This window comes from Alosa pseudoharengus, unplaced genomic scaffold, assembly GCF_046254945.1.
Source record: "Alosa pseudoharengus isolate Yale_2024_CS ecotype anadromous, Long Island Sound unplaced genomic scaffold, YU_APseudo_1.1 YU_APseudo_1.1_scf_15, whole genome shotgun sequence".
Classification (NCBI taxonomy): Eukaryota; Metazoa; Chordata; class Actinopteri; order Clupeiformes; family Clupeidae; genus Alosa; species Alosa pseudoharengus.
This window is the reverse complement of record NW_027468620.1, coordinates 12,877,986-12,904,313: the sequence shown is the minus strand read 5'-3', so window position 1 is coordinate 12,904,313 and position 26,328 is coordinate 12,877,986. Positions and strand designations below refer to the sequence as shown.

The 26,328-nt window shown below is 41.6% G+C and overlaps 1 protein-coding gene across 2 annotated transcripts; it reads left to right on the top strand.

The window, feature by feature from the left end:
- Positions 1 to 2,102: 2,102 nt before the first annotated feature.
- cnnm2a (cyclin and CBS domain divalent metal cation transport mediator 2a) lies at positions 2,103 to 24,247 on the top strand. 2 transcript variants are annotated; one of them, XM_076285612.1, is made up of 8 exons: positions 2,103 to 3,715; positions 11,361 to 11,504; positions 11,778 to 11,915; positions 19,034 to 19,203; positions 20,036 to 20,129; positions 20,389 to 20,451; positions 22,128 to 22,306; positions 22,500 to 24,247. In XM_076285612.1, the coding sequence occupies exons 1-8, from the start codon at positions 2,215 to 2,217 to the stop codon at positions 22,755 to 22,757; spliced, it is 2,547 nt and encodes an 848-aa protein (XP_076141727.1). In that variant the 5' UTR covers positions 2,103 to 2,214; the 3' UTR covers positions 22,758 to 24,247. The 2 variants fall into 2 exon arrangements, with proteins under 2 accessions (XP_076141727.1, XP_076141728.1); XM_076285613.1 differs by lacking the exon at positions 20,389 to 20,451.
- Positions 24,248 to 26,328: the final 2,081 nt, after the last annotated feature.

Sequence of the window (26,328 nt, the reverse complement as noted above, 5' to 3'; positions counted from 1 at the left end):
AACACAAGTACATCTGATTCGATTTGGATACATTATTATTAATGAATGGTCCCCAAAGATCTTGTTTGTGCTTTCCATTAAATAAGACACTTTTAGGTAAACACAATGTGCACTAGGTTTTCCTGCATTTGATGCATCTTGATACTTTAATTAGGGCATGTCTCATTCCTACAAAACAACCAGTTAAGGTCCGTATTTCTTCATTTGTATCAGAAAATACCCAAAGAGGTCAAGTAAATGAATCAGTGAAGACGTAGGTCAGTTTCTTGTGCTTGTAAAGATGTACTTGTACTCTAACTCACATTTGTATTACATTTGGATTATTCTGGAATGCAACTTCAAACGTGAAACTGCATGGTGCAAAGAAGGCATGTTTCAAAACCTTGAGGTGAAGAAAATGTTCCTCTCGAAAACCTTGAAATTCCAGCTTATCAGTCGACAAGGCCTCCTGAAGAGAATAGTTAACCCCTCGGCAGAAACTTTTAAAATGAAATCAGCTGAACTGGGTACAAGGAAGAGCCAAACAGTTCATCAATATATCTATATCAAAGAATATAAACGTTTTGTCCAGACTACATGCAACAGGCTACTTCTTGCATGAATAATATCATAATTGTGGGCACCATAGAAAATCCTAAGAACATAATGAAGACATGACAAAAAAATTACAATGACAATAAGTAATTTCATGGCTTATGGCACCACATCAAATGAGTAGCATAAAAACACAATTTGCTACTTAATTATAACTTGTTAATAAAGTGTTCTCAAATCACTTGTACCTTTATTAGCTCTAGGTTTGGACGTGATAGGGGTTTGACTTACCACCAGGCAGTTGTGGGTGTATATCTTTTGTGTTTATCAGTGTCTACCATATTTATCCAAGGATTTTTTTTGGTGGGATTTTGACATTAACCCCTGTTATATAAAAGTCAAGTCAAGTCATGTTTATTTATATAGCACACTAAGATAGAAATTATATTAAAGATACTGACATACTAGTAGAACGACATGTAGCCTTTGTTTCTAGGCCAGTTTTGGTCAGACATCATTTAAATAAGCAACTGATTTGGGTCATGTCACCAAGGTTTAAGTTAGGCTATTTAAAGACAGTTTTAATCAATGCATCACTCACTATTTGCACCTAAACAATCGGAATGGACAAGTGTAACTCATAGGTCTACATGACTACTTGATTAAATACGCGATCAAACAAAAGACAACTCTCCCCATTTCCAAGGATTAGGTGTCCTATACAGGCACATTTGGGTGTGTCATGAGGTGGCATCTGGCTCCCCCTGCAGAAGCATAATGGTACAGGATATGACATCCGGTGGTTTATTCATCAAAACATATATCAAATTGTTCATTCCGACAAGGTTTTTGTTTATTAAATTACCTTCCACTTGTATTGAAATTTGAAATTAATTTATGCTAATAGTTTTTCTTTAATGGTCTGGAGTAGGCTACGTTCGGAAGAGAAAAATAATTATGAATAACCTACACAAATCCACCTTTAAATGACACGACAGTGTTCGCACCAAGTGTGACAATGTGGCCATAACATAGCCTATAAAAAGTTATCAAGATGACCAAGCCAGACGAAGAGGCACTGTGAAAGAAATTAACAATCTGTGCGTATTTCCCAAAAGCGAATTGCGTATCTTAGAGACCAAATACATTAAGATCGTTTGTCCTTGGAAAGTAGAAATTCAGCCTGTGAGACTGGTGAAATTGTCTATGAAACCAACTACTCACCATGCAAATTAAAATGCCAGTCACCGCTGTATGGAACATCTGTCTTTAACCTCTGACAGCTGTTCGGTCATTAGAGTGTTTAGATTGGATGCCAGACACCACTCCTACTTCCCAAGACCTCCCACCTTAACCACGGATTGGTCGTCCAATAAATCAGCCGCACCATTCACAAGGATGTGGCGTTCCTTTGCATGTTTATTTTGAGTTGCTATTTGTCCAAGGAAACCATAAGACCCACCCTTCTGTGTATACACCACTTCATTGGATTTTAGGACTGTCCATCACTGTACATCTGGAATAACACGAGTATTCACATAGTCCGCGCTACCGTGTAGCCTGCAGGCCACGGGAGAGTTATGGCAGTTTTAATGTTTGACGTGAGACAGGCCGTTGCGAAGATGAAAGCGGACTCCGATTCACTCTGACTTCATGCACCCTTTTTTAATTCAGTAAAACATGCCCACTGTCAACATGGCAGAGCAGTCGACTGCGGTGCCCTCTCCTAATATGGCGGCACTTAGCCCGGCTAGATCATTGACTGTTATTTTCTTAATTGTCAGCGGCTATCTGGTAAGCTCTACAAATGGAAAGGAGGGGACAGAGGAAACTGTCATCATAGGTATTAGGCTGGAGAATTCGGACGAAATATCCTTCATGGATGAAGGCTTTTTGCGCGTTAGCGAGCGCTCGCGTGTCAAGTTGAGGGTCTATGGGCAAAACATTAACAACGAGTCGTGGTCCAAGATTGCCTTCACTGAGCACAGGCAAACAAGTGTCCCGAAGGACGCGGATAGCCCGTCAGACTTGAACGTGCAGAACCATGGAGATGCGTATACGGGAGAGACATGCGGCATCCGCTCCTCTGATATAATTATTCTTCCCCATGTGATAGTGGACCGAAAAACATCGGGCTTGATTGAAATAGACGTGAAACCTCTACGGAAAACAGAGAAGAGTAAAGCTTACTACCTTTGCATTGCCACGGCATCTGCTGGCCCACCAGGTACATCGGACGGGTGGCCTGAGAACGCCTGGATTTACCACGATGGCCTAGACACCAAGGTGCTTGTGGTGGAGGAGAAAAAGTTCCTCCTGCCGTTCTGGCTCCAGGTGATCTTCATCGGGATGCTGCTCTGCCTCTCGGGGATGTTCAGTGGGCTAAACTTAGGACTTATGGCCCTTGACCCCATGGAACTGAGGATAGTTCAAAATTGTGGGACAGAGAAAGAAAGGAAATATGCAAAGAAGATCGAACCTGTGCGAAGTCAAGGTAACTATTTATTGTGCTCTCTTCTATTAGGAAACGTCCTAGTAAACACAACACTGACTATTTTGCTGGACGACATTGCTGGGTCGGGTTTGATAGCCGTGGTAGTGTCCACTATTGGTATTGTCATTTTTGGCGAGATTGTACCTCAAGCTATCTGCTCACGGCACGGACTGGCGGTGGGTGCAAACACAATTTTTCTGACGAAATTTTTCATGATCCTCACCTTCCCTGCTTCATACCCGGTGAGTAAACTTTTGGACCATGTACTTGGACAAGAGATTGGCACTGTGTACAACCGAGAGAAACTGTTAGAGATGCTGAGGGTGACGGATCCCTACAATGACTTGGTGAAAGAGGAGCTTAACATTATTCAGGGTGCTCTGGAACTCAGGACCAAAACGGTGGAGGATGTGATGACCCCCTTGAGGGATTGTTTCATGATCACTTCAGAAGCCATCCTTGATTTTAACACCATGTCTGAAATTATGGGAAGCGGATATACCCGCATCCCTGTGTTTGAAGGGGAGAGGTCCAACATCGTGGACCTACTGTTTGTTAAAGACCTGGCCTTCGTGGATCCGGATGACTGCACACTGCTGAAGACCATCACCAAGTTCTACAGCCACCCGCTACACTTTGTCTTCAACGACACAAAGTTGGATGCTATGCTTGAGGAATTTAAGAAGGGTAAGGTTAGGAACGTTTTCTGATCTGTCATGCACCCAGTGGTGTACCCTACCTAGAAAAGTAGACATTCTTTTTTGCATTATGTAGCCTATGGCACTGCACACCTAATCTTTCTTTTAATCTTTTAAGTGTTCTAAGTTCATAACTTAACGCCCTCAGTCACCCTATGTGGGATTCATAGAAAGATTATTGCCGAAAGATTGCTGTCAGACATGTTACTCAGTGTACTCAATAAAGCCATATAGTTTATGATCCTGTAATTACTATAGTTCGGTGAGTGCATACGGTAGTATCAAGGGCTTAAATAATAGTTTTAGGTGACACCAATACTTGTGCTTTGACCTCATCTCTTTCCCTCCCTTGGATCTGCCTTAGAATATCAGTCCACTTCACACAGAAACAGGACTAGTCCCGGCCCATCCGTTGGATACAGGCAGGATTTGGTCCAGGTTTGTGCTGGTGCTGAATATTTACCTGGGGGTTTACCAGGTCCTGTTTACACTTGGGTCTTTCAAATGTGCTTAGGGCAACCAGATCAAAAGTGAACAGCTGAGACGCATCACTGTTTACACCTGTGCCCAACTTGTATATTCAGAGATGTTGTTGACCACTTGTGTTCCTATTTCATTAGGAACACTGTTCACCTCCACTGGAAGTCACCTTGTTTGGGGTGAATCTGGACACATTAGTGTTTACACTACAAAAGATATGTGGTCAAATGCATCCCGAACCACCTCAACAAGTAACTTGAGTAATCGCATCACAATACATCTGGGTGGTGATCCCTTGTGATCCCGTCGGCCAAGATGACCCTAGTTATTTCCACTTGTAAGCTTGAATACATCAGAACATAATGTCTTACGTATTTAATTAACAGACATCTACGTTTCTATTAATGCTTGGGCCCAGAATTATTGTCTGTCATAGGGCCCAAATTATCTAGCAGCGGCGAGGTAATGGAATTCTTCAGCACACAAGATAGCACACAGTGCATGCACTGATCCACTTGAGCCCCTACCACAATGGTAGTAGTGACAGCAGACTTACACAGTGGTCTCTGCCTTAAACTGCACTGCAAAGTTGTGATTAAAACACCTCCTGTAAGTACTGTGTGCTCAACAGTGGCTTTTTCGGGGGCTCAAGATTTATAGGATAATGACAGAGCGATGTCACCTGAAGGCGTTGTGCATCTGAGACAACAGGTACACAGATGTTTACAGCTTGGCCGTTCCCTCACCTGCCACCCACCATATCTGCCCTCCAGCAGCCACAGATCTCACTAATGTAGATAAAGGGCCTCTCTTAATAGGCTCTCTCAAACACTATATTGTGTGTGTGTGTGTGTGTGTTTGTGTGTGTGCCCGCATACCTGCTGAGTAATATCGTCCTGACGCAGCCATCATTTTATGCTTCTCATTCTAAACGTATAAAGTGACACTGCAGGACCAGTCACACAGGCACTCTGGAATACAAATACATAAAGCAGTGGTTGTCACTTCCCATTAAGCGGTGTACTGTGTCTCAGTTCCCTTGCATTGCCATCCGCCTCCAGTCTAATAGCCAGGCCAGGTCATCTCTCTTGTTAATATTTACAGAGGACGCTCCTCAGTGGTGTCTGTCTACTGGTCTCTGTGTGTGTGTGTGTTCCCTATGAATGTACCAGCATGACTTTCCTGAACACCACATATTATGATTAATTCTGTATTAATGTAATGCATGAGTCATCTAAATAGCTCCATAAAACCACTCTATTCATGATCCTGTAGTAGTCACAGTCATATTTGGAAGGCATGCAGAGGGCCTTCCCAGAATTAGTTTGTACGTCTGTAAAAGTCCTTAACCGTGAGAGGTAAATCCTTTTAAGAATACTTGGGTCTTAGGCATAGTTACATAATCACCGGTGTTCACTGGACTGTTACCTGGACTGTGTAGTATCAGTAGCTCATTGCTGTAGAGCAACCATGTGATGAGCTAAGAATATCAGTAGTGATTAGTGATCTATTCATTGAACTTAATCATAAAACAGTCATGGAGTAATCAAGTACTAGTATACAAATAATTCTGCACCTCACAATAAACATCAATAAAACAAACAAAAAAACTGTCGCGGTCAAACTGGAAGGTCAGTGAAGCCTGCTTTAGTTTCTCAGAGTAACATGTAGAACGGATGCCGTGTTTGTGATAAAACAGACTATCATCAAGTTAAGTAAGTTGCTGTCTGATAACGTAAGTAAAATTGTCTCATTTAGTACCATTCAAATCTTGGATTCTATGGATTCTATAAAAACAACTACATTTTATACCTCATAGTCTCTATCGTTGATGTATGTATATATATCATATGTATACATCATGTTTTCCTCACAGTTTGTTGATGCCCAGTTTGGCCCAGGCCACTGAGTGCCCAGTATGAAGGCCCGGCCGGTAAACGCTTAGCTTTTTAAACAGGCCAACATTCCACCAGCTGTGGCACAACAGGAAATGGACTTAAAACAGATTTGGACAACAATTGATATGCGGCCGTTTTACCGCATGAGGCTCGAGTCCATCAACAAAGCCTGTCTTAGAATCCCCCAATCGACCTCTGAAAGGGGCCGCTGATACCGTGTGGTTATGTCAGAGGTGTTTACTGCAAACAAACCACCTTTTAAATGAAACCTACAAAGTGAAAAAAAAAGTTCTCTGTTGTCTATTTATACCCGCAGTAATAATGCATAACATATAGTTAAGGATTCCTATTCAGTTCTTGTTTCTTTCCATTGGTAATTTTTCATAGTAATTGAAAAACGACACAAGGAAGCATAAAAACAGACTACCTCTGGCTTTTTCGCTGCACGATTAGAGGCACAGTCTTTTGCCTGGCAACAGTAAACATTGCATTGCGCCGTTACCTTGGATAGCTCCAGTTTTTAGAGGGTTGTCATAATTGGCTGTGAACCACCACTCTAGAACAGGAGATAATGACAATATTATTAATGTGGTAGATCATTTAACAAGCACATTACACACAACACACACATCCAGTACACACACACAGTTTACAGGACACACACATCCAAGTTTGATGATGTTTTGTTTGGGGAAAAGGGGAGGGTTGTTATCACCTCTGATGTTTTGTGATGGGTGTGTTATCACTTGTTATGTAAACAGGTGATCACTAAGGCAGCCAGCCCCATATTTTGGCTTTCCCTTGTGTTTATGAAGCGATGTTCCCCCCTAGGAATGAGAGGTATTCATGTGGGCTCGGAATGCCCTAATCCTTTAAGCGAGCCCTGGGCTTCACAGGGTTAATAGGCGTTTGTGTGGAGAGCCAGGTCATTAGCCCATATTGACATTGAGTCACGTCATTACACAAACTACAGGCTGTTTTCCTGTCAAGCCACTGTGCTTTTAGGGGAAGGGATTAGTAATTGTGTTTTTGGTCACCTCAAAAAAATGAGACATGAGATGTTGTAAATAGGCTAGGAGGTGATGTATTTGGCTGAGGAACACTGCAACATGTGCAAATCCACTTTGTATTATGTTCTTCAAATGGTGATATGTGCATCAGTATTTAAGCTTAGAGTTGGAGATATGCATCACAGATAATATTTATATACACATATACATTTGTCTATGACTTCCTGCTCTGGCTTAATTGAAACCCAGACACGTCAACAACCCTCTGTGTATGTGCTGGGAACGGCAGTAGGACTTGGATTCCTGCGACTCTCACGGTGTGCAGTCACACCAGGCTTGGCCACTTTCAGTGGGGACTTAACTTGTTGTGCCTTTGAGGCTTTGTGTCACAGCTAATTGTTTTCATTTAGGTATTAATAAGGATTTGCACAGCTTTCAGTAGCCATGCTTGCACAGCTTTCATGTTTCCAGGCTGCTAATTGCCATTGGCACACTTCAGTTGCTCAAATACGCTGATTCCTAGTTTTTTTCTTTTCTTTTTAAGGTGGGGCTATTAGCGTGGGATTGGATTGATTTGCCAGCATCACTGGGAGTTGTGGAGGGTGGCTGTGCCCTGGGAATCATGTGTGGGAGTGTAGGGAGGTCTGATGGATGTTTGCTTCATAAGGGAAATTGTGGTGAGGTTTAGTTGCACCTATCTCTTTCTCTCTCTCAGAAAGTACACGTGTAACCGGATCAGTGTATGAAATAATCAACAGAATCATTGTAAAGCACATTTTTGGATCAGTAGTCACATAGGCTGCTATGGGATCCTGTTGTTTGGTTCTGTCTGTCATGAATGGAAGCACATCGCTGCACTTGGGCATGCAGTTTTACAGAGCACCATATTTTAATCAGGTGCAGGCGTATCACACACTGAATTACAGAACTGCTTGGAGATGTTTGTGCATGGGAAGGGTTTTCTGCAGCTGCTTTTCTTAATATGCATAAGGAACTCGGTGTTCATATCTCTCCAAATTCACATTATAGCCCTTTTCAATTGTTTGTTTAACCCATTGTCTAGTTTCTTTGGAATACATTGCTTGGTTGCTGACTGGACCACACAGATTCAACATGCTCAGTGCATTTAACCTTTGTTGCACAACTGTAGATTTAATCTTTCTAGACTACTCAGACATGACCATTTTGAAGTATCCCATACTTAACTTGGGATCAAATGTCATCAAGATCAACCCTTTAGAGACCTTGGGATGCTTTGCTTGAAAAGGACCAGACACATTTCCCATATATATTCATTGCATTGAAAAATATTCATGGAGAGCATCATTGAGTAGCCACCCACAGTCTCAGGGACTATTTTTAGAGAAATTCCATTATGGAAAAAATCTTAGAAAAAAAATCCCCCAATCCATAAATAAATGGGAATTGAGAGAGCAGTTCTGTGAGGCACATTGTGTTTCTCTGAGTGTGTGTGAGAGAGAGGGAGAGGAAGAGTGTTTGCATGTGTGTCAGTGGATGTTTGAGAGGCAACCGAGTATCTAACCTAGAAGTTTTTTTTTTTTGGAGCAAGAGCCTGTGCTGTGTTGGAATCAGCACTATAGTGTTCTCTAATAAGGTATAAATTCTGTCTCCAGCTCACAGTCAAATGTCATTGTTCAGGTCTTCTGTGCACAGTACGTCTGATTATCCATTCTTCAACTCAACCTCACCACTAATAGCCTTTTTCCACCGACAGAACCGGCTCTGTTCCTGTTCGTGAATCAACATTTGAACCGGTCGGGGCATTTCAATCAAACAAAACGGCTCAGAACCTGGCACTTTGTTTCAGACCTTGAACAAGAAAATAGTTGTTTTTTCCTGTAAACCCGGAGTGGGCGTGTCACTTCAGAGGGGAGAACCATTCAGAAGGGAGAAGGCTTAAACCATGCATTTTCCCTCCTTATCAACTGTTGCCATGAGTAAACAAAACTAGTCAACTAGCACTAGACTGCAGACGTTAACTAGCATTTTACACAGCTCATTTCTGCCATTTTTACAGGACAACTGTCATATCATTCTCCCGTTCATGCATCTCATTAAACTTTTGTTTTGCATGCAACACCCATTGTTGATGACGCACACTTGGTTCCTTTCTAAACTGGTGGAAATGCGGGCTGGTTCACTAGATAGCACCCAAGTTCAACGAATTCTGAATGGAACTGGTTCAAGAACGGGTTCTCTATCGGTGGAAAATGCCTTAAGAGCATGACATTCACATCTCATAGTTGCAGTGTGTGCGACCCCCCCACACACACACTCACTCACACACTACAGTTAACCCAGAAGAATTTGTTTGAAAATATGTGTTGTATTTCAGACAGCCAGATTGAGAGTCTAAGCAAACATACTAAATGGCCGTCTTGCTGTGCCGGTCAAGGAAGTATGAATGGACATTGTATGTTTTCCTTAATCGTTGGCATTCCTTCTATGTTTCTTGAAAGATACTTTTGTGGGAAACTATGAAAGTATGACTGACCTGGTCATTGGTCATTCTTTAGTCATGTTGGGGTCCACCAGAGCATGCTGAAGACTACGCACGGGCCTCAGACTGCTGTTGACGTAAACATCTGTCTTCACGTAGGGTTCAAAAAGGTGTTTACACAGCTGTCACAAAGTCATAAGTCTTCTACCATTCAAGAATGTGTGTGTGTGTGTGTGAGAGAGAGAGAGAGGAAAAGTGTGTGTGTGTGTAGTGTGTGTGTGTGTGTGTGTGTCATTCATAAGAACATACTGAGGCATGGAAAACCTTTGACACAGCGTGGGCGTTCTCCAGGATCCCAGATCACACAGTGACCGACTCCTCGGGCCGGGAACTTGGTGCCATGCTGTTGCCCACATTTGGCCTGCGCCGTTTCTACCGAACATTCTGTAAACGTGGGCATTGCCTCTGGCCAGCACCTTGCGTTTTCCTCATGTCAATAGGAACTTTGATGTGAATACAAGTGGAAGAATGGCTGGGGCCAACAGGGAAACGGAGAAAAGGACCTGTTACGACACCAATACAAAAATAAAGGACTAGTGTAGTAGATCTAACAAAAAGCCTTTGTATGTGGTGAACTGTCAAGGCTTCCATGTTTTTAGCAGACAAAGTTTGAGCCTGATGTAAAGAACCATTTTGAACCTGTTCTACCACTCACAAAAATACAGAAAGCATGCTCATTGTACGCACAGATGTGCTTCTTAGATACAGTGCATAACATAGTGTTCTTGTTACGCAGATTGTAGGACCAGGGGCTAATAACTCCAAGGTCCAACATTTGAGTTGCACAAATAGTGGGAAAAAATACCTCTGCAAATCACTTTGTATGAAAGCATCAGCTAAATGTATAAATGTTAATGTATATAATGTATGAAGCGGATTCATAGTGGAGACATGGTCACATACAGTGTGTAGTCTTTTGCGCAGCGAGGTTGGCCATGATTTACTGAGCTTGTTAACATGAGTTTGTTTCCTTGCGGATGGTTCTTAGTGAGTGAGACTCAGAGGACAGCAGGTCACACCGCTGTCACTTCGGTGAGAGCTGGAGCCGGAACGCAATGGAAACTTCATTTTGGGGCTAATATTAGCCCTATGCTCTGGAACATTCCTTTGAAATGATCACTAGCTGAGAAACAGGAAAAGAATTTTCTTTAACGTTTTGGGTTGACAGTGCCGGGCAGGAATCTTTTTTTTTTCTTCTTCCCTTTTCTCTTTTTTTCCAAAGCTGCTTATCGAGGGGGTCCTGGGAACCCAGTTGTGGAAGCATGGGAGATTTGTAAAGAAAACGCGGCAAGATTTCTGCTCTCAGTAACTTACGTCGACTAGTCTTTGGGCAGTTTTATGCTCATTACAGACTTGAGATATGCTCCCATATGAGCTCAGTGCCAAGGCACGAGGATCCCACTCGACAGTTGTGTTCAGCTCCAATCAAGCACCAATAGGGATGTAATTTAGGATGTAGTAGACTACTGTCCTCTCTAGACTGTTAAAGAACATCTTGAAAACAGTACTATGCAGTGCTTTATCAGTGTCTCACTCATCTCCCATGTGTCCTTAGGGTATATGAAGTACTACACTGCAGTATGTTTTTAAAAAGAACAGGTCTTAATTGTGGATGATTATGAAATTTCAGTTTGAGCTTTAGTTTAAAAGTCCTCCTGCTTGCTGTTCTTGAGTCCTGAACTGAGATTTGTGTGTGTGTGTATATTTGTGTGTTTTCTGTCACAGGGAAGTCTCACTTGGCTATCGTACAGCGGGTTAATAATGAGGGGGAGGGTGACCCCTTCTATGAGGTTTTGGGCATTGTCACCTTGGAGGACGTAATCGAGGAGATCATCAAGTCAGAGATCCTGGACGAGACAGACCTATACAGTGAGTATTTTGTTAGCAATACAAATCTCCTCTTGCAAAGCAAGGAAAACATTGTGTAAGACGAAATGCCCTTTTCGTCCATATATTGTCCATATATTTTGGGTGGCAACCTAGCCAACCATGCACATTGCACAACCAACCAAGTACATTCTGTTACCCTACAAAATCAGTATGACATAAATCTGTATGTTGCTACATACTAACTTACACTAACATGCATCAGCAGCACAAACAAACTTTCTGATGGAGATGCTTATTTTTTTCATGGTGTAGCCGACAACAAAACAAAAAAGAGGATAGTCCACCGCGAACGCAAGCAGGACTTTTCCGCCTTCAAGCCCGTGGAGAGCGAGCTGAAGATCAAAGTCTCCCCTCAGCTCCTGCTTGCCACCCTGCGTTTCCTAGCAACAGGTATGTCTGCTGCCGGTCTACCTGGCTGTCTGCTGGTTGCGTGTGAAATTGAGATGCCAGTCACTCCCAAGTGTGAAGTCTCAGTCTGGATCAGTTGCCTCACTCCCTCTTTTGTCAATCCCGTCTGAATGGCTGTGAATGGCTCTATTGTCTCGCCTTTTAATGCATTGGTTTTAATAAATCATTCCACTTTTTGTCAACACCCAAACAGAACCGAATCCCTTCCTCCAAATCACAGAATATCTCTCCAAAATTCTAAATTATAACCTTTGTGCTCTAGGTTTGTGTCTCCCCTTGGCCTCCTCAAATAATGTTCCGTGCTCTTTTTATCCTGCACTCCTTCCCACTTTCTATCATTCTTTCTCTTGGTATCTCCTAGGGAGCAGGGGCAGCCGTGGCCTACTGGTTAGCGCATCGGACTTGTAACCGCAGGGCTGCCGGTTCGAACTCCGACCAGTAGGCACGGCTGAAGTGCCTTTGAGCAAGGCACCTAACCCCTCACTGCTCCCCGAGCACCGCTGTTGTTGCAGGCAACTCACTGCGCCGGGATTAGTGTGTGCTTCACCTCACTGTGTGATCACTGTGTGCTGAGTGTGTTTCACTAATTCACGGATTGGGATAAATTAGAGACCAAATTTCCCGCACGGGATCAAAAGAGTATACTTTTGATTAAAGCAATCCGATCCAAGGGAAATATCACATATGACCCAAAAGAAATTAATCAATCATTTGATTCAATATTACAACGAACTATACAAATCTCAGTCATTACACACAGGATGAATTAGATCAGTACTTAGAGAATATTAAAATGCCAAAGCTATCAGAATCAGATCAACAGGTTCTCAATGCCCCATTTACGGAACAGGAAATATTAGCAGTTATTAACTCCATTCCTATAAACAAAAGTCCAGGACCAGATGGCATTCCAACACAACTATACAAGGAATTCTCGAACGATCTCAAACCTATTTTTATGACTACTGTATGATTAACAACTTCGATCGCAACAAGGCACTTCCCCAAACAATGAGCTTGGCAAACATCACTGTAATACATAAAAGCGACAAAGACCCCTTGGACTGCTCATCTTATAGACCCATAAGTCTTTTAGATCACGATTACAAGATTATTACCAAAGCATTAGCAAAAAGACTTGAAAATATCATGCCCAAAGTTATCAACCCAGATCAAGCAGGATTTATTAAGGGAAGATACTCCACGGACAACATTAGAAGGTTGCTGAACATTACTAATTATTAAGGTGAATCAAAGGCTTTCTCTGCTTCTATCTTTGGATGCAGAGAAGGCCTTCGACAGAGTTGAGTGGAACTTCCTCTTTAGTGTATTGCATAAATTAAATATGGGAGATGACTTTATTGAATGGATCAAGGCAATCTACCAACCTCCAAAAGCAGCAGTTATAGTAACTAATGGTTTGACATCTGTTCCGTTCAACTTGATGAGAGGTACGAGACAAGGGTGTCCACTGTCAAGCTCATTGTTTGCAATAGTGATTGATACATTAGCAACATCTGTACGACATAATATCAACATAAAAGGAGTACACATTGGCAAAGACGATCATAAATTATCTTTATATGCTGATGATATAGTCTTATATATTGAGCAACCAGAAAATTCCTTACCACACTTATATAGCACAATTGAACAATTTGGAAAATTCTCTGGATATAAGATAAATTACAATAAATCCAATGCATGTCTCTTACATATGAACAGAAGAAATGCAGAAATTATACCCTTTTAAATGGTCACCAGAAGGTTTCAAATATCTAGGAGTACACTTCACACCACAACTAGTTCATTTATTTAAAAAGAATTACATTCCCCTTACTAATGACATTAACAGCGATCTATGTAGATGGGCCAAACTACCTTTATCTCTTTTAGGGAGGATAAATGTCATCAGGATAAATATCCTTCCGAGACTGAATTTTCTCTTTCAAAATGTACCTTGCTACTTGTCTATAACATTCTTTAAAAAACAGTCATATTTCAAAATTCATATGGTCCAATAAGAAACCAAGAATTAAACTAATGACCCTGATGAAACCTGAACCCATGGGTGGTCTGGGTCTCCCCAATTTCCAACACTATTACTGGTCAGCCCAACTGAGAAACATACTATCATGGTCATTGGGAAGACCAGACTCTCATTGGGTACAAATAGAAGCAGGATATGTTGACCCAATACCTTTACACTCGCTCATATTTATCAAACATTTTTTAAAAGATAAAAAACATGGGGCAATATTTTACTGTTGTAAACACATTATCTGTTTGGCGAGACTGTTTAAGAAAGTTTGACACTGCTAAATTCATTTCTGTATACTCACCATCAAAATCCTGATTTAAGAAAATACTTGCATTTAACTGATAGATGGAGACAATTGGGGATAAATCAACTTAAAGACTGGAAATTCAAAACATTTCAAGAACTAAGTTCAGAATTTAATTTGCCAAACTAAGATTTTCTCAAATACATGCAAATCCAGAGCACTATAAAACCGCTTATTAAAGAAAACAAGTTACATTTCGAACTGACTGAATTGGAAGAGAACATAACACCATCTACTATTAGAGGCCAAATTAGCAAACTGTACGACATTTTAAATCAGAAATGCCAAACAGTTTTCCCAGCACTTCTAAAGACCTGGGAAACTGACTTATCCATTAAATTTGAAGATAATAATTGGCAAAATATATGTGACAGAATTTTCTTCCCATTTACTAGCAACAAGATTAAAGAAACACATTTCAAATTCATTCATAAACTCTACCTTACTCCTATAAAAATGTATAAAATCTCTAAAGAAAACTCACCAAACTGCCCAAGATGCAAAATCAAAGAAGGTACATTTTTGCACATGTTCTGGCACTGCGACAAATTGAACAATTTTTGGAAAATTATTCATTCATTCACAAAAGCTGTTTTGGAACTAGAATTTGAGATGTCCCCATGCGTCTATTTACTCAATGACATAAGCAGCCGCCATTTGGACCAAATGAAATGCAGATTGTTGATTTCCATCACACACTTTGCAAAGAAATGTATTCTTCTCTGGTGGAAAAACGAGCTCGCACCAACATTCAATATGTTTATAGAACAGATCTCTCAATTTCTTCCCCTAGAAAAGATAACACTTGAAAGTCACAATATGACGCAGGTCATATGAGAAATATCTATTCCACACACTCCAGTGTGATTATAATGGGGTGAAGTTTTTTGTTTTTGTGCCTGAATTTTGAGCCCAGGTAGGAGCTGGACACGCAGCGACCGAGACCTCTGGCTGTTGGAGTGGGCGCGCTTGGGGGGCTAGATGGCTTAACTTGTCGATAATGTAAAATAAATTAGAACTGGTTAACTACAGTCGTATGCAAAAGTTTGGGCACCCCTCTGAGATTTCATGACAATTTGCTCTTCCTTTATAATAGAAGATCACAGCAACAAGATTTGTTTTCCTACAAAGATGTAGACGTTTGAGTGTTTTCCAGACCAAAATTCTTAGAGTAGCTTTACATAGTTTTATTATAATAAAATAAAATGCCAAAAATGGGATGTGCAAAAGTTTGGGCACCCTTTTAATAGCATTCATTTCAAGACCTGTACGGATTTATAGCTGACAGGTTGCAGCACAAAACTGCTTTGATTAGCTTGTTAGACCTTCAATTACAAAGACAGGTGGAACTAATCATGAAAAAGGCTATTTAACATAGGTAATAGCTGGCTGTGCTTGTCCTAGGTTCTTTCTTAGAGAGTGGCAACATGGGAACCTCAAAACAACTCTCCACTGACCTGAAAGCTAAGATAATCCAACATTATGAATTAGGAGAAGGGTACAAAAAATTATCTGACAGGTTTAGACTGTCTGTCTCCACAGTCAGAAATGTAGTTGTGAAATGGAAGGCCACAGGAACAGTCCGTGTTAAGGAAAGATGTGGTAGGCCGAGAAAAATAGGGGAAAGGCACAGGCGAAGGATGGTTAAAATAGTCACAGAGAAGCCACAGACCACCTCCAGAGAACTACAACAACATCTGGCTGCTGATGGTGTAGTTGTTCACCGTTCCACAATCCAGCGTACTTTGCACCAGGAAGAGCTAATTGGAAGGGTGATGCGCAAAAAGCCTTTCCTGAGTGTTTGTCACAAGAAGAGTTGCATGAGGTATGCAAAAGCACATCTGGACAAGCCAGAAGCATTTTGGAACAAAATACTGTGGTCAGATGAGACCAAGATTGAGTTATTTGGTCACAACATGAACAGGTATGCATGGCGGAAAAAACACTGCATTCCATGAAAAGAACACTGTAAAGTTTGGCGGAGGATCCATCATGTTATGGGGCTGTGTGGCTAGCACAGGTACTGGAAAACTTGTTAAAGTTGAGGGCCACATGAATTCCTTACAGTATTAGGAGATTCTTGACAAGAATGTTCAAGAGTCAGTCACAAAGTTGAAGCTACGCCGGGGTTGGATCTTTCAGCAGGACAATGATCCTAAGCACCGTTCAAAATCCACCAAGGAATTCATGCATAAGCACAGGTACAATGTTCTGGAATGGCCATCCCAGTCCCCAGACCTTAACATCATTGAAAATGTATGGATGTATTTGAAGAAGGCTGTCCACGCACGGAGGCCAAGAAACCTGACTGAACTGGAGGCGTTTTGTGTGGAGGAATGGGCCAAAATACCACCTGCCAGACTTAAGGGACTTGTCCTTGGCTACAGGAGGCGTCTACAGGCCGTTATTGCAGCAAAAGGAGGCAATACTAAATATTAATGGAATTATTTCTTAGGGGTGCCCAAATTTATGCACATGCCTATTTTTCTTTAAATGCACATAAATATGTTTCTGTTGGACCAATAAAAGTTATTTCACTACTGAGATGTTTCTGTTACCATAAGGTATAACATATGTTAAAATGAAGTTGTTGCTTCAAAAGCTCAGCAACTGACAAACTGATGCAGTGGTTTTCGTAAGGGGTGCCCAAACCTTTGCATATGACTGTAAGTATTGGTAATGTTTTTTTTTTACATAATTTTTTTTCTTCTTTTCCTTTTTTTTTTTTTTTTTAATTGCTGTTGTCCTTTTTTATTAATATTATTTCCCCTTCTTGTGTATTAGTGAGAGTGGCATAGGTGTATGAGTGTGGATGCGGGCGTGTGTGTGTGTGCGTGCGTGTGAGCGTGCGTGCAGAGATGACTCAATAAGGATGCGCGTGTTTGTGTGTGTGCGCGTGCGCATGCATGCCTGGAGAGGATGAGGGTGTGATGTGGATGTAGAGCACTTGTTTATAAAAATTGTTCATGAGATCCATTGAAATTTTTAATGTACATTAAATGAATTCTTCTGTGATCGATTGAAAATAAAAAGATGTAAAAGAAAAGAGTATACTTATAGATAGGGGTGGGCGATATATATCGTCTGCAATAATATCGTGATTGCTGTTATAACGATGTGCAAATTGACATTATCGAGTATTTCAATTACTTTGAAAACACTCCAAATCACGCATTGAACCCCCATACATTCACTAAGCCAGGAGGTGTATGCAAGAGAAGCCCCTGGCTGCAGCAGAGCAAGTCACGTGATTGCTAGTGGTCCACGTTGTCACACGCACGCCTAATGTTTATTTTCTGCAGCTACTTGGTTCAAGTGGCATTGATGAGTTAAAGTCATATTATATGTAACTATTAGGCTAGCTTTGGAGTGTTTTAATAGTCAGTTGTAAACAAATACATCTTCTTGTGTTACCCTTTTGTAAATGGACTGAAGTTCGCTCTAAATATCTATTCTGTAAGGTCTGCTTAGTTTTACAGTGAAATCAGGCCTATCCATCCTCTGAAATGTAGCTGGCTAGACCATGTCATTGCCACACACATAAGTGGGGGCAGAACTGGAAAAGTGTCATAGAGTGACAATGCATTGGTTTGGTTAAAAAGTCACAGGTTAGGTTATTGGTTATTATTGTAATGATGCTATTCATAAATAATGAGCTGTAAAGTAACTCGGACTTTTAAAAACAGTTTTTTTTAAAGAATATCGACTAATTATCGTTATCGTCAAAAACACAACAAATATTGAGATATTATTTTTTGTCCATATCGCCCACCCCTACTTATAGACCCTTTCAACAATAAAAACAAAAACAATGCTTGAACGTTCTATTTGGTTCCCAATCTACTTCCTCTGCATTAAGATAACATATGGAATGTTAAAATGGAAGCCTTGTGGGGCCAACTATGATGCTGATAATGGAACTCTCTTGAAAGGGTCTATACCAAAGATTCTAGAACAGAGCTCTGTTCTAGAATATTTGGTCTATACCAGCGGTTCCCAAACTTTTTTTGCCGCGGACCACCTTTTACATCCTGACTCGGCTCGCGTACCCCCATCATCCGACACATAAAAACGGAACACATTCTATTAACGCATCCCAGGCATCATATTTAATTAGCCACCCTACATGATAACAAATAACAAAATCAAAATGTGCAACTGGTCTATGAGGTCAATAAGAACATTAGACTGGTTAGATAGCACCTCACTGCAAACCACGCACTGTGGCTTTGTGGAGTCTGTCTATATGCCTCATCATATTGTAGGCCTACTTTTGTTTACTCCGCGCAGCCTTTTCTGTTTCATTCTTTCCCCCATCCCATCGTTACCTATCTCCTGCTCTGTTTCTCTCGCTTCTCCTCTTCGACCGCTTTAATTAGGCCTTTTGGACAATGTCCCTCTTTTTAGCCAGTTTTCCATGTTTGCATAGCCTTCTACCCATACTTCCACAAAACTAACGCGCCAGATATTCTGGCTGCCTGCAGGAAATCACGTGCATTGTGGGTAGCTTATTTTTTAATGAAAACATAGCCTACTATAGAGTTTACAAATTATTTCCTTTAAAGAGAATTTCCATATCATTATAACCGGATTCGAAATTTATTATTTATTAATTAATGAATAATTTTAAACACCTTTCCGACATTGCCCTTACCCTGACAGTATAGACCAGGGATTCCCAAACTGTGGTACTATCTCCTCTCCATTCCCGCTCCATCGCACTGTCCTCTCGCTTTCTCTCTCCCTCTCCTGTAGAGGTGGAGCCCTTTGGTCCAGCTCAGATGTCGGAGAAGATTCTGCTGCGTCTCCTGAAGCATCCTCACGTCATTCAAGAACTCAAGTACGACGACAAGAACAAGAAGCAGCCCGAGCACTATCTCTTCCACCGCAACAAGCCTGTCGACCACTTCATTCTCATCCTACAGGTGTGCGCCAGACCCCGCCTCATCCCCCTTCACACTCACACTCTTCTGCCATCTTCCCTGTCCACGCAGTATTTTCACCGTGGAGGTGGACACTATGCTGTACAAGGTTCCCACGGGTCATGGAATTTTAGAAAGTCTATTCCAGACATGGAAAGTCAGGGATCCTTTTTGGGTAAAGTCATGGAATATCAGGGAATTATGTTGTAGCAGTTTAAAAATTTCTTGCCAAAATACACTAATACAAATATATTTCTACGCAGAATTTGTATATATCTGCTTATTAGCTTTTCTGCTTGAGTAGCCCAACTGAGTTTATTCAATGCCCATTTATTCATCTCCTACTCTAAAAAAGTAAAAGATTCTTGACCGCTACACGGGTGCTCTGAAATCATTGTTCGCTAGATTGTACTATTCATTAGTAAGTCATGGAAATTCAGGTTTTTTTTTCAGGGAAAAGTCATGGAGTTTTACATTTGACTTAGAGTGGGAACCCTGGCTTTAGGAGTGATGTGACATCATCATTATTATATTAGTTATATCTGACAACAAAAGGTTATTGCACCTTTAAGGGCTGACTGTCACATACAAACTGAGTGAAGAATGATGAATATGTTAATGTGTTAAAGTCTGTGTGAATTGGTTTTGTGAGAGATTTGTCGTAATGTTGTTTTAAAACACTTGGAATGCTAGAATCAGCAGCAGATGCTGTTATGGATTCAACAGTGTATCAGCGTCATCTGGGACACTGCCGTTGAAATGGATTCTTGAGGATGACTTGTTATGTGTTGAATTGCAAACTCATATGTATAAGGTGTTCCGTGGTGTTTGGCAGGGTAAAGTGGAAGTTGAAGCAGGCAAGGAGGGAATGAAGTTTGAAGCGGGACCCTTTTCTTATTACGGAATGCTAGCCTTGACCTCCTCCCCAGGTATAGTAGTAAACAAACACACACACACACACACACACACACACACAAATACACCAACACAAACATAATGATTTGCCTGTGCCTTGAAGGGCCTTGTAGAATTCACTATATTCCCTGCTTTGCTCTTAACTCTTGTTTTGAGTGTGGAGTGAGTTTTTTTACTTCTGGTGTGCTCTCGTGATTAAGCTCTGGTGTCTCTGATCAATTCTTCCCTCTCCCCCTGTCGGTCTGTCTCTGGGTCTGATGCTCTCCTCTCCAGTTCCTCTCTCCCTGTCTCGAACCTTCGTGGTCAGTAGGGCGGAGTCTTTAGCTGGATCCCCAGGTACCAAACCCTAATCCCGCCCACCAGTCTCCTCTTTAATGACTCTTCCTCTCTTCCTCCCTCCCTCCCTTCTCTCTCTCTCTCTCTCTCTCTCTCTCTCTCTCTCTCTCTCTCTCTGTCAAAGTCAAAGTGTCTTTAACTTCACTATCGTTTCACTCTACAGTAATTTCCTGTGTATTAGCCACATTGTGTATAAGCCGCAGGATAGTGTTTTATGCAAGTTAAAAGAAACAAAAAACATATTAATACCATATTAACTGCCCCCGTGTATTAACCTCATAGCTGAATAAATTTTGCTGAATCAATGTATAAGCCACGGCTAATAGTTGGGAAATTACGGTATATGTACATAATCATGTGAGTCTCTTTCTTTGGGGCAGACTGTAAGACACTATGACATGAGTACCACTCTCGGCAATGTGAAGAAATCGGTGATGTGACCATTAATGTAGTGCCAAATTAATGTCATGTTGACTTGGTGTGCAAATAGCAGTTACAGAGACTTCATCTTCCTCCCTACAAATACGTCCCATCTATTAACACCAATTCAAAAGATGAAGAGAGTAATACATACAGTAAATGAGGGGTAGGAAAAACGTGTAATCTAGCGCATGCATTAAATCTGTGGGGGTTGACCTTTTCAAATAGAAAAATCAAGGCAAAAAACCCAAACATAAAAGCTCTGCCATAAGAACAGTCATTAGAACATTAGAAGTCATTAAAAAAGTTCCTCTTGTGTTTGGTGTCCAAGCAAATCTGAGAAGTATCTGACATTGCCCCTGCAGAAACCCTGTAGTTCTTCAAAGTTATATCCATACCTTAAGCCAATGAAGTGCTTCACTTGAGAAATATGCATACGTTGAGTCCAGTTTGAGCCTCTCTTTTGAATTCTGAAAATATATGAACATTTGCCTGGACGTTAAAGAAGGCCGGATTATATACAGTGCATTCCTTTCACATGACTGCAGTAATTCTACCCTGGGGACACTCTTTGAACTGATTCTTTAAGGACCAGAGGACCTAATCTCACTTTAATTGGAAAAGAGCTGTTTGGGAAATATTGTGACTTTTTCAAACCAAGTTTGTTTCACGTAGTCTGTATGTATATATGTAAATATATATATATATGTATAAGGGCTGTTTCCTTCTTCTCTCTGATGCTCTCTCTCTCTCTCTCTGTTTGGTTCTCTTTCCCTCACACTTGTATGTTTTAGTATTCTGCCTCTTTCTCAGTTTTCACAGTTAATCAGAACACAGCATGCCTTTGCATTTTCCATATCATCAAGTTTGTAGCAGAGTCTGTGAAATGCTGATGTTATTGTCTAGTATCGCCACCCAGTGGCATGGTTTTATATCTTTCCAATAAGAAATGCCTGTTTGAATCATGTAAAATTAAATAATTTCAATAGGTTAAAGTTATCATATAATAATTATACAATATAATAATAGTCACATTTTGTGGTCAGGAGATTTTCTGTAGATAGTGTTTTTATATCACACTTTAGGTTACATAATGTTTCTTATCTTACATTTCTACATTTCTAAACTTTATATGAACTCATCACCATAATACTATCTTGTGTCTGTACAAATGTTGCTGCTTCTATGTAGATGCGACCATCATCTGCATTTTTGTGCACAAATGTAACTATCCTCTGTTTCCTTACCCCCTAAAGAGAACAAATCACCCCCACGGCCTTTTGGACTGAACCACTCTGACTCTCTCAATCGATCGGACCGCCTTGACGCAGTCACACCAACTCTGGCTAGCAGCAACAACCAGCTCAATGCCTTCCTGCAGATCTATGTTCCGGACTATTCCGTCAGAGCCACATCGGATCTCCTCTACATCAAGGTCAGCATTGACACTATCAGAGAAAAGGTTTAATATTTTTTTGTCAATGCTGTCCCTTGTAATTCACGTTGCTTAGTTACAATGTTGTCCTGTCCTCCCTCTTCTATATATCCTTTTCTTCTCTTCCTCATCTCTCCTGTTCCATCGCTCTTCTTCTCTACCGTACTCATCCCCCGCTTTCCATCGGTCACAGGTCACGAGGCAGCAGTATCAGAACGCCCTGACCGCTTCCCGCATGGATAAGACACCCCAGTCTACCGACGGGGAGTTTACCAAGATCGAGCTGACCCTCCCCGAGCGGTCGACCGGCGCTGTGGACGACCCAGTCAGCCCGCTTCTACCCCAGCCCAACAATGCGCACGTGCACGGCAACTCCAACTGCAATGCGCACTCACACACAAACACACACTCACAGTCAAACCACACGGGCCACAACGAAGGCGCCATCTAAGCGTCTCCACACACACACACACACGCAAACACACTCCCTCACACACACACACGCACTCGACACACACACACAAACACACACACACACACACACACACACACACACACCCCAGAGAGTGGAGGTGGGAGTGGGGGTGAGAGACAGAGAAAGAAATCGAGTGAGAGTGAGAGAGAGAGAGAGAGAGAGAGACACACACAGACAGAGAGAAAAAGACAGGTTTTTACCATCACGAGAAGGTCACAAGAAAATACAATCCACAGGAGACAGGGGCAGACAGAACGACAGACCAGTCCGACGTCAACGCCGCGCCGAGCCTCACTCGCACCCCACCCACACTGGACCACCAGAGCTACCGGCAGGCCTCTGCATGGGGCAGAGCTGAGGGCAGGGATTTATCCCATAATTTCCCCCCAGGTGACCACCTGGAGTAGAGACCAACCTGACAACAACGGACCACAGACGGCTTACACAGGGCCGCTGCCAGGGTGCCGCAGGGACCTGGGGATCCTTTTCAGGAGGGAGCCTAGAGGCGGCACCTTCCCCTTCCCTCCCCCACCCCACCCCCTCAGCGAGGGCACCTCAGAGAGGCCCAAGGCCCAGCCAGATGGGCCCCTTGCAGCCTCACGTCGAACTCAGGTCACTGTTTACGGTGCTCTGCATGACCAGGACAGTGAACAAGCTGAGAAAGTGCCGTGTGAAGGATCATAAATAGCGACATACTAGCGATGCATGCACACACACACAAAAAAACACACACGCACACATACATACGCATGTACACAGAGATTGAGAAAAATAGACCTTAACATGGACAACTGTCCTCAGGCTCTACACAGAGAAGTCTTACACACCGCTACTCTTTGTTGAGTAGCTTCACCCCTGCACTGGTAAACTTCAACACTCACACACACTCATTTTAAGCTATGCTTGAATAGGACGTCTCACAGGTACAGGCTCCGGACCCTCCATCCACTTCCCCACCCCCACACATAGGGCAGCGGTGGCTCACAGAGACGAGCCAGCAGTCCTCGTCTGCTGTGGGCCCAAGAGGAACACTCTTGAAGGAGGAGGATTTTTATCCTAAAGCCTTGGATTCAAACGGTCATTGTAACTTCAACGAAAAGTCTTTAATCCCACAGGGCACTCCATTCATTCGTTCGTACATTCATTCATTCATTCATTCATTCATTCAGTCAGTCAGTCCAATGAGTTGGGCCGTTCCACTAGAGAGAGAGAGCGTGTGTGTGTGTGTGTGTGTGTGTGTGTGAGTGAGAGAGAGACCACATGGGCGCCACAGAGCAAGAGGAAGCGCGTTTGAACTGCTTGACCAAAGACACTGGACAATGGAGACGGCAAAAACAAATGCATTCACCAGGGGAAGGGAGGGGGCATGGAGAATTTTGACTGTGCCAAAAAGAAACAAAGAAAAGTCTTTTGGTGGCTACACATGGTATTTATTTCCCTGCTGAAAGTAACGGTGTGTATTCATGTGTGTGTGCGTGCGCACGAGTGCGCTGGTGAATACATGTATTGTACACTTACAGTACAAAGGCAGTCGGTGTATGTTTACATGCAAGCGCCTTTTCATTTGTATATTTAAGTAGATAGTACTTTTTTTCTTTTTTTACTTTGGTTATATGAAGAAGAAAAAATCTCAAGGTACAGAATTTTTTTTTACACTGTTCTGATAAGCTGTCTGTTTTAATCACTAGTCTTAAAGACCATCTTTTATTTTAGAGTAGCTACATATGCCCTTATGTTGACATGATTGTAACAAAGTGGATGTATATTTTTTAACTTATAGTTAGCTATGACAATGGTGTTAAGGCTCAGACATTGAAATTCTCAACTCTTACCAGACTGTTAAAGTATTGTGGAAATGTCCCGAAATGATCAAATGCCACATGACTCCTACACTCATGCATCACATCAACTAGTTTATCAGACACTGTGTAGAGGTGTACAGAGAGCTATTTAAGGAAACTTGGGACACTAGAAAAGCTAGTATAGTGTTAAAATATGGACAAAGTGCTGTGCATTGCATTCTTTGGGGATATCAAAAGATTCTTTGGCTCATCTTCAGTGGAGAATCCCTGAAAGGTACTACAAGATAGCACCTTGAAGCACTCTAAGTAGAGCTTCTGATGACCAGCCAATCATTTCCCTAAATGCCCAGTAGCACTATCTCCTCGTTTCTTGGTGATGATAAAGGCCAAATGACTGCTCAGATTCTGAGCACGCTCTGTGAACCGAGGATGCCAACTGTTTCTCTCGTGTTTAAACTCTGTGGTTTCCATGGTGCCTGATCACTACTTACTCGAACGGTTTTGATACCTCAGAGTGGGTAAAATGTCTTATGCCCCCGACCCCCTATTATGTTTAGTGTATCAGCACTGAGGGCATTTATATGGTGACAAGTCACAAAAGGAGCACACCAGGTGATAACCATTGTGGTGATTTATTTTCTCAGAGGAATAGATAAACATTGCTGTCTCTTATAGTCCCTTGTTTTAAGAAGGAAGGATGCCATAGGCTCATACAATACAGTATATCTTCAAGGACATTTTAAATTAATTGTTTAGACGTTGGAACTATGGGTTTGACATCAATTCTCTGAAGCCACTTTGGACTTTGGGTTTGTCTTGATGTGTCTTATAATGAGGATAGAGATGGAGGAATATCAACAGCCTTGCTTCCACATGGTTTTATGTAGCAAAGATTCAGTGCAATAGAAGTTAAAATTATGCAGGGACAATCGTGTCCAGGATTAATCTTGTTTTACCCACATTTGTATTCATGGAAGGACACATGGCGATTGGGAGAAAAGTAGTAGTCTACATCACATTGCCAGATGTGTCCAAAGCTCACAGATTAAAAGGAACTAATTATTTACATTGAAAGCAAGTTAAGGTGGGGAGATAGCCTGTTGTAGTTAATCACAAATAGAGTATATGAGTGGTGAATCTTCAAGGGTGGTTTTAAGTGTAGGACATCTGGTTGTCACAAAATAAAGACAGCGTCCTCTTTCTGGGTGTCTAGTTGGATAGACTCCCCATATCTGGGAACAAATGTGGAAAGACGGTTTGAGCTTTTCCAAGTTGTACATTAATTTTCTGTAATTCCTCCATGGGTGATGGGAGAGACACAAGCTACTTGTGACATCTAAGGTTTTGTTCAACAGAAATGGTGCTCCAACATTTGATTTGAGTCCATTACTGATTGCTGCTATTTCCATTCTTGAATGTGTAAACATAGACATTTCAAATGTAGAAAGCTTTTAAATGCATACTTATATGTCAACCAGAAGAGAAAATAGTATAACAGATATCTATATATAGTGTATATATATACTGCTTAATGATGTTGATACAATAAAAAAAAAGTGACATTTTGGCATATTGTCGTCTCAGTCATTTCTAGTAAAATATATTCCCATTTGTGAGGCCACAGGCAGTCATTAGGATGTGGAAAGAGTCCGGTTCACCTGATGAGAACAAACCGGCCATGGGAGAGGTCAGGGGAGGACTCTGAGCTAATATTTTCTCCAGTCTGGAAGTACTCATCCAGTCCC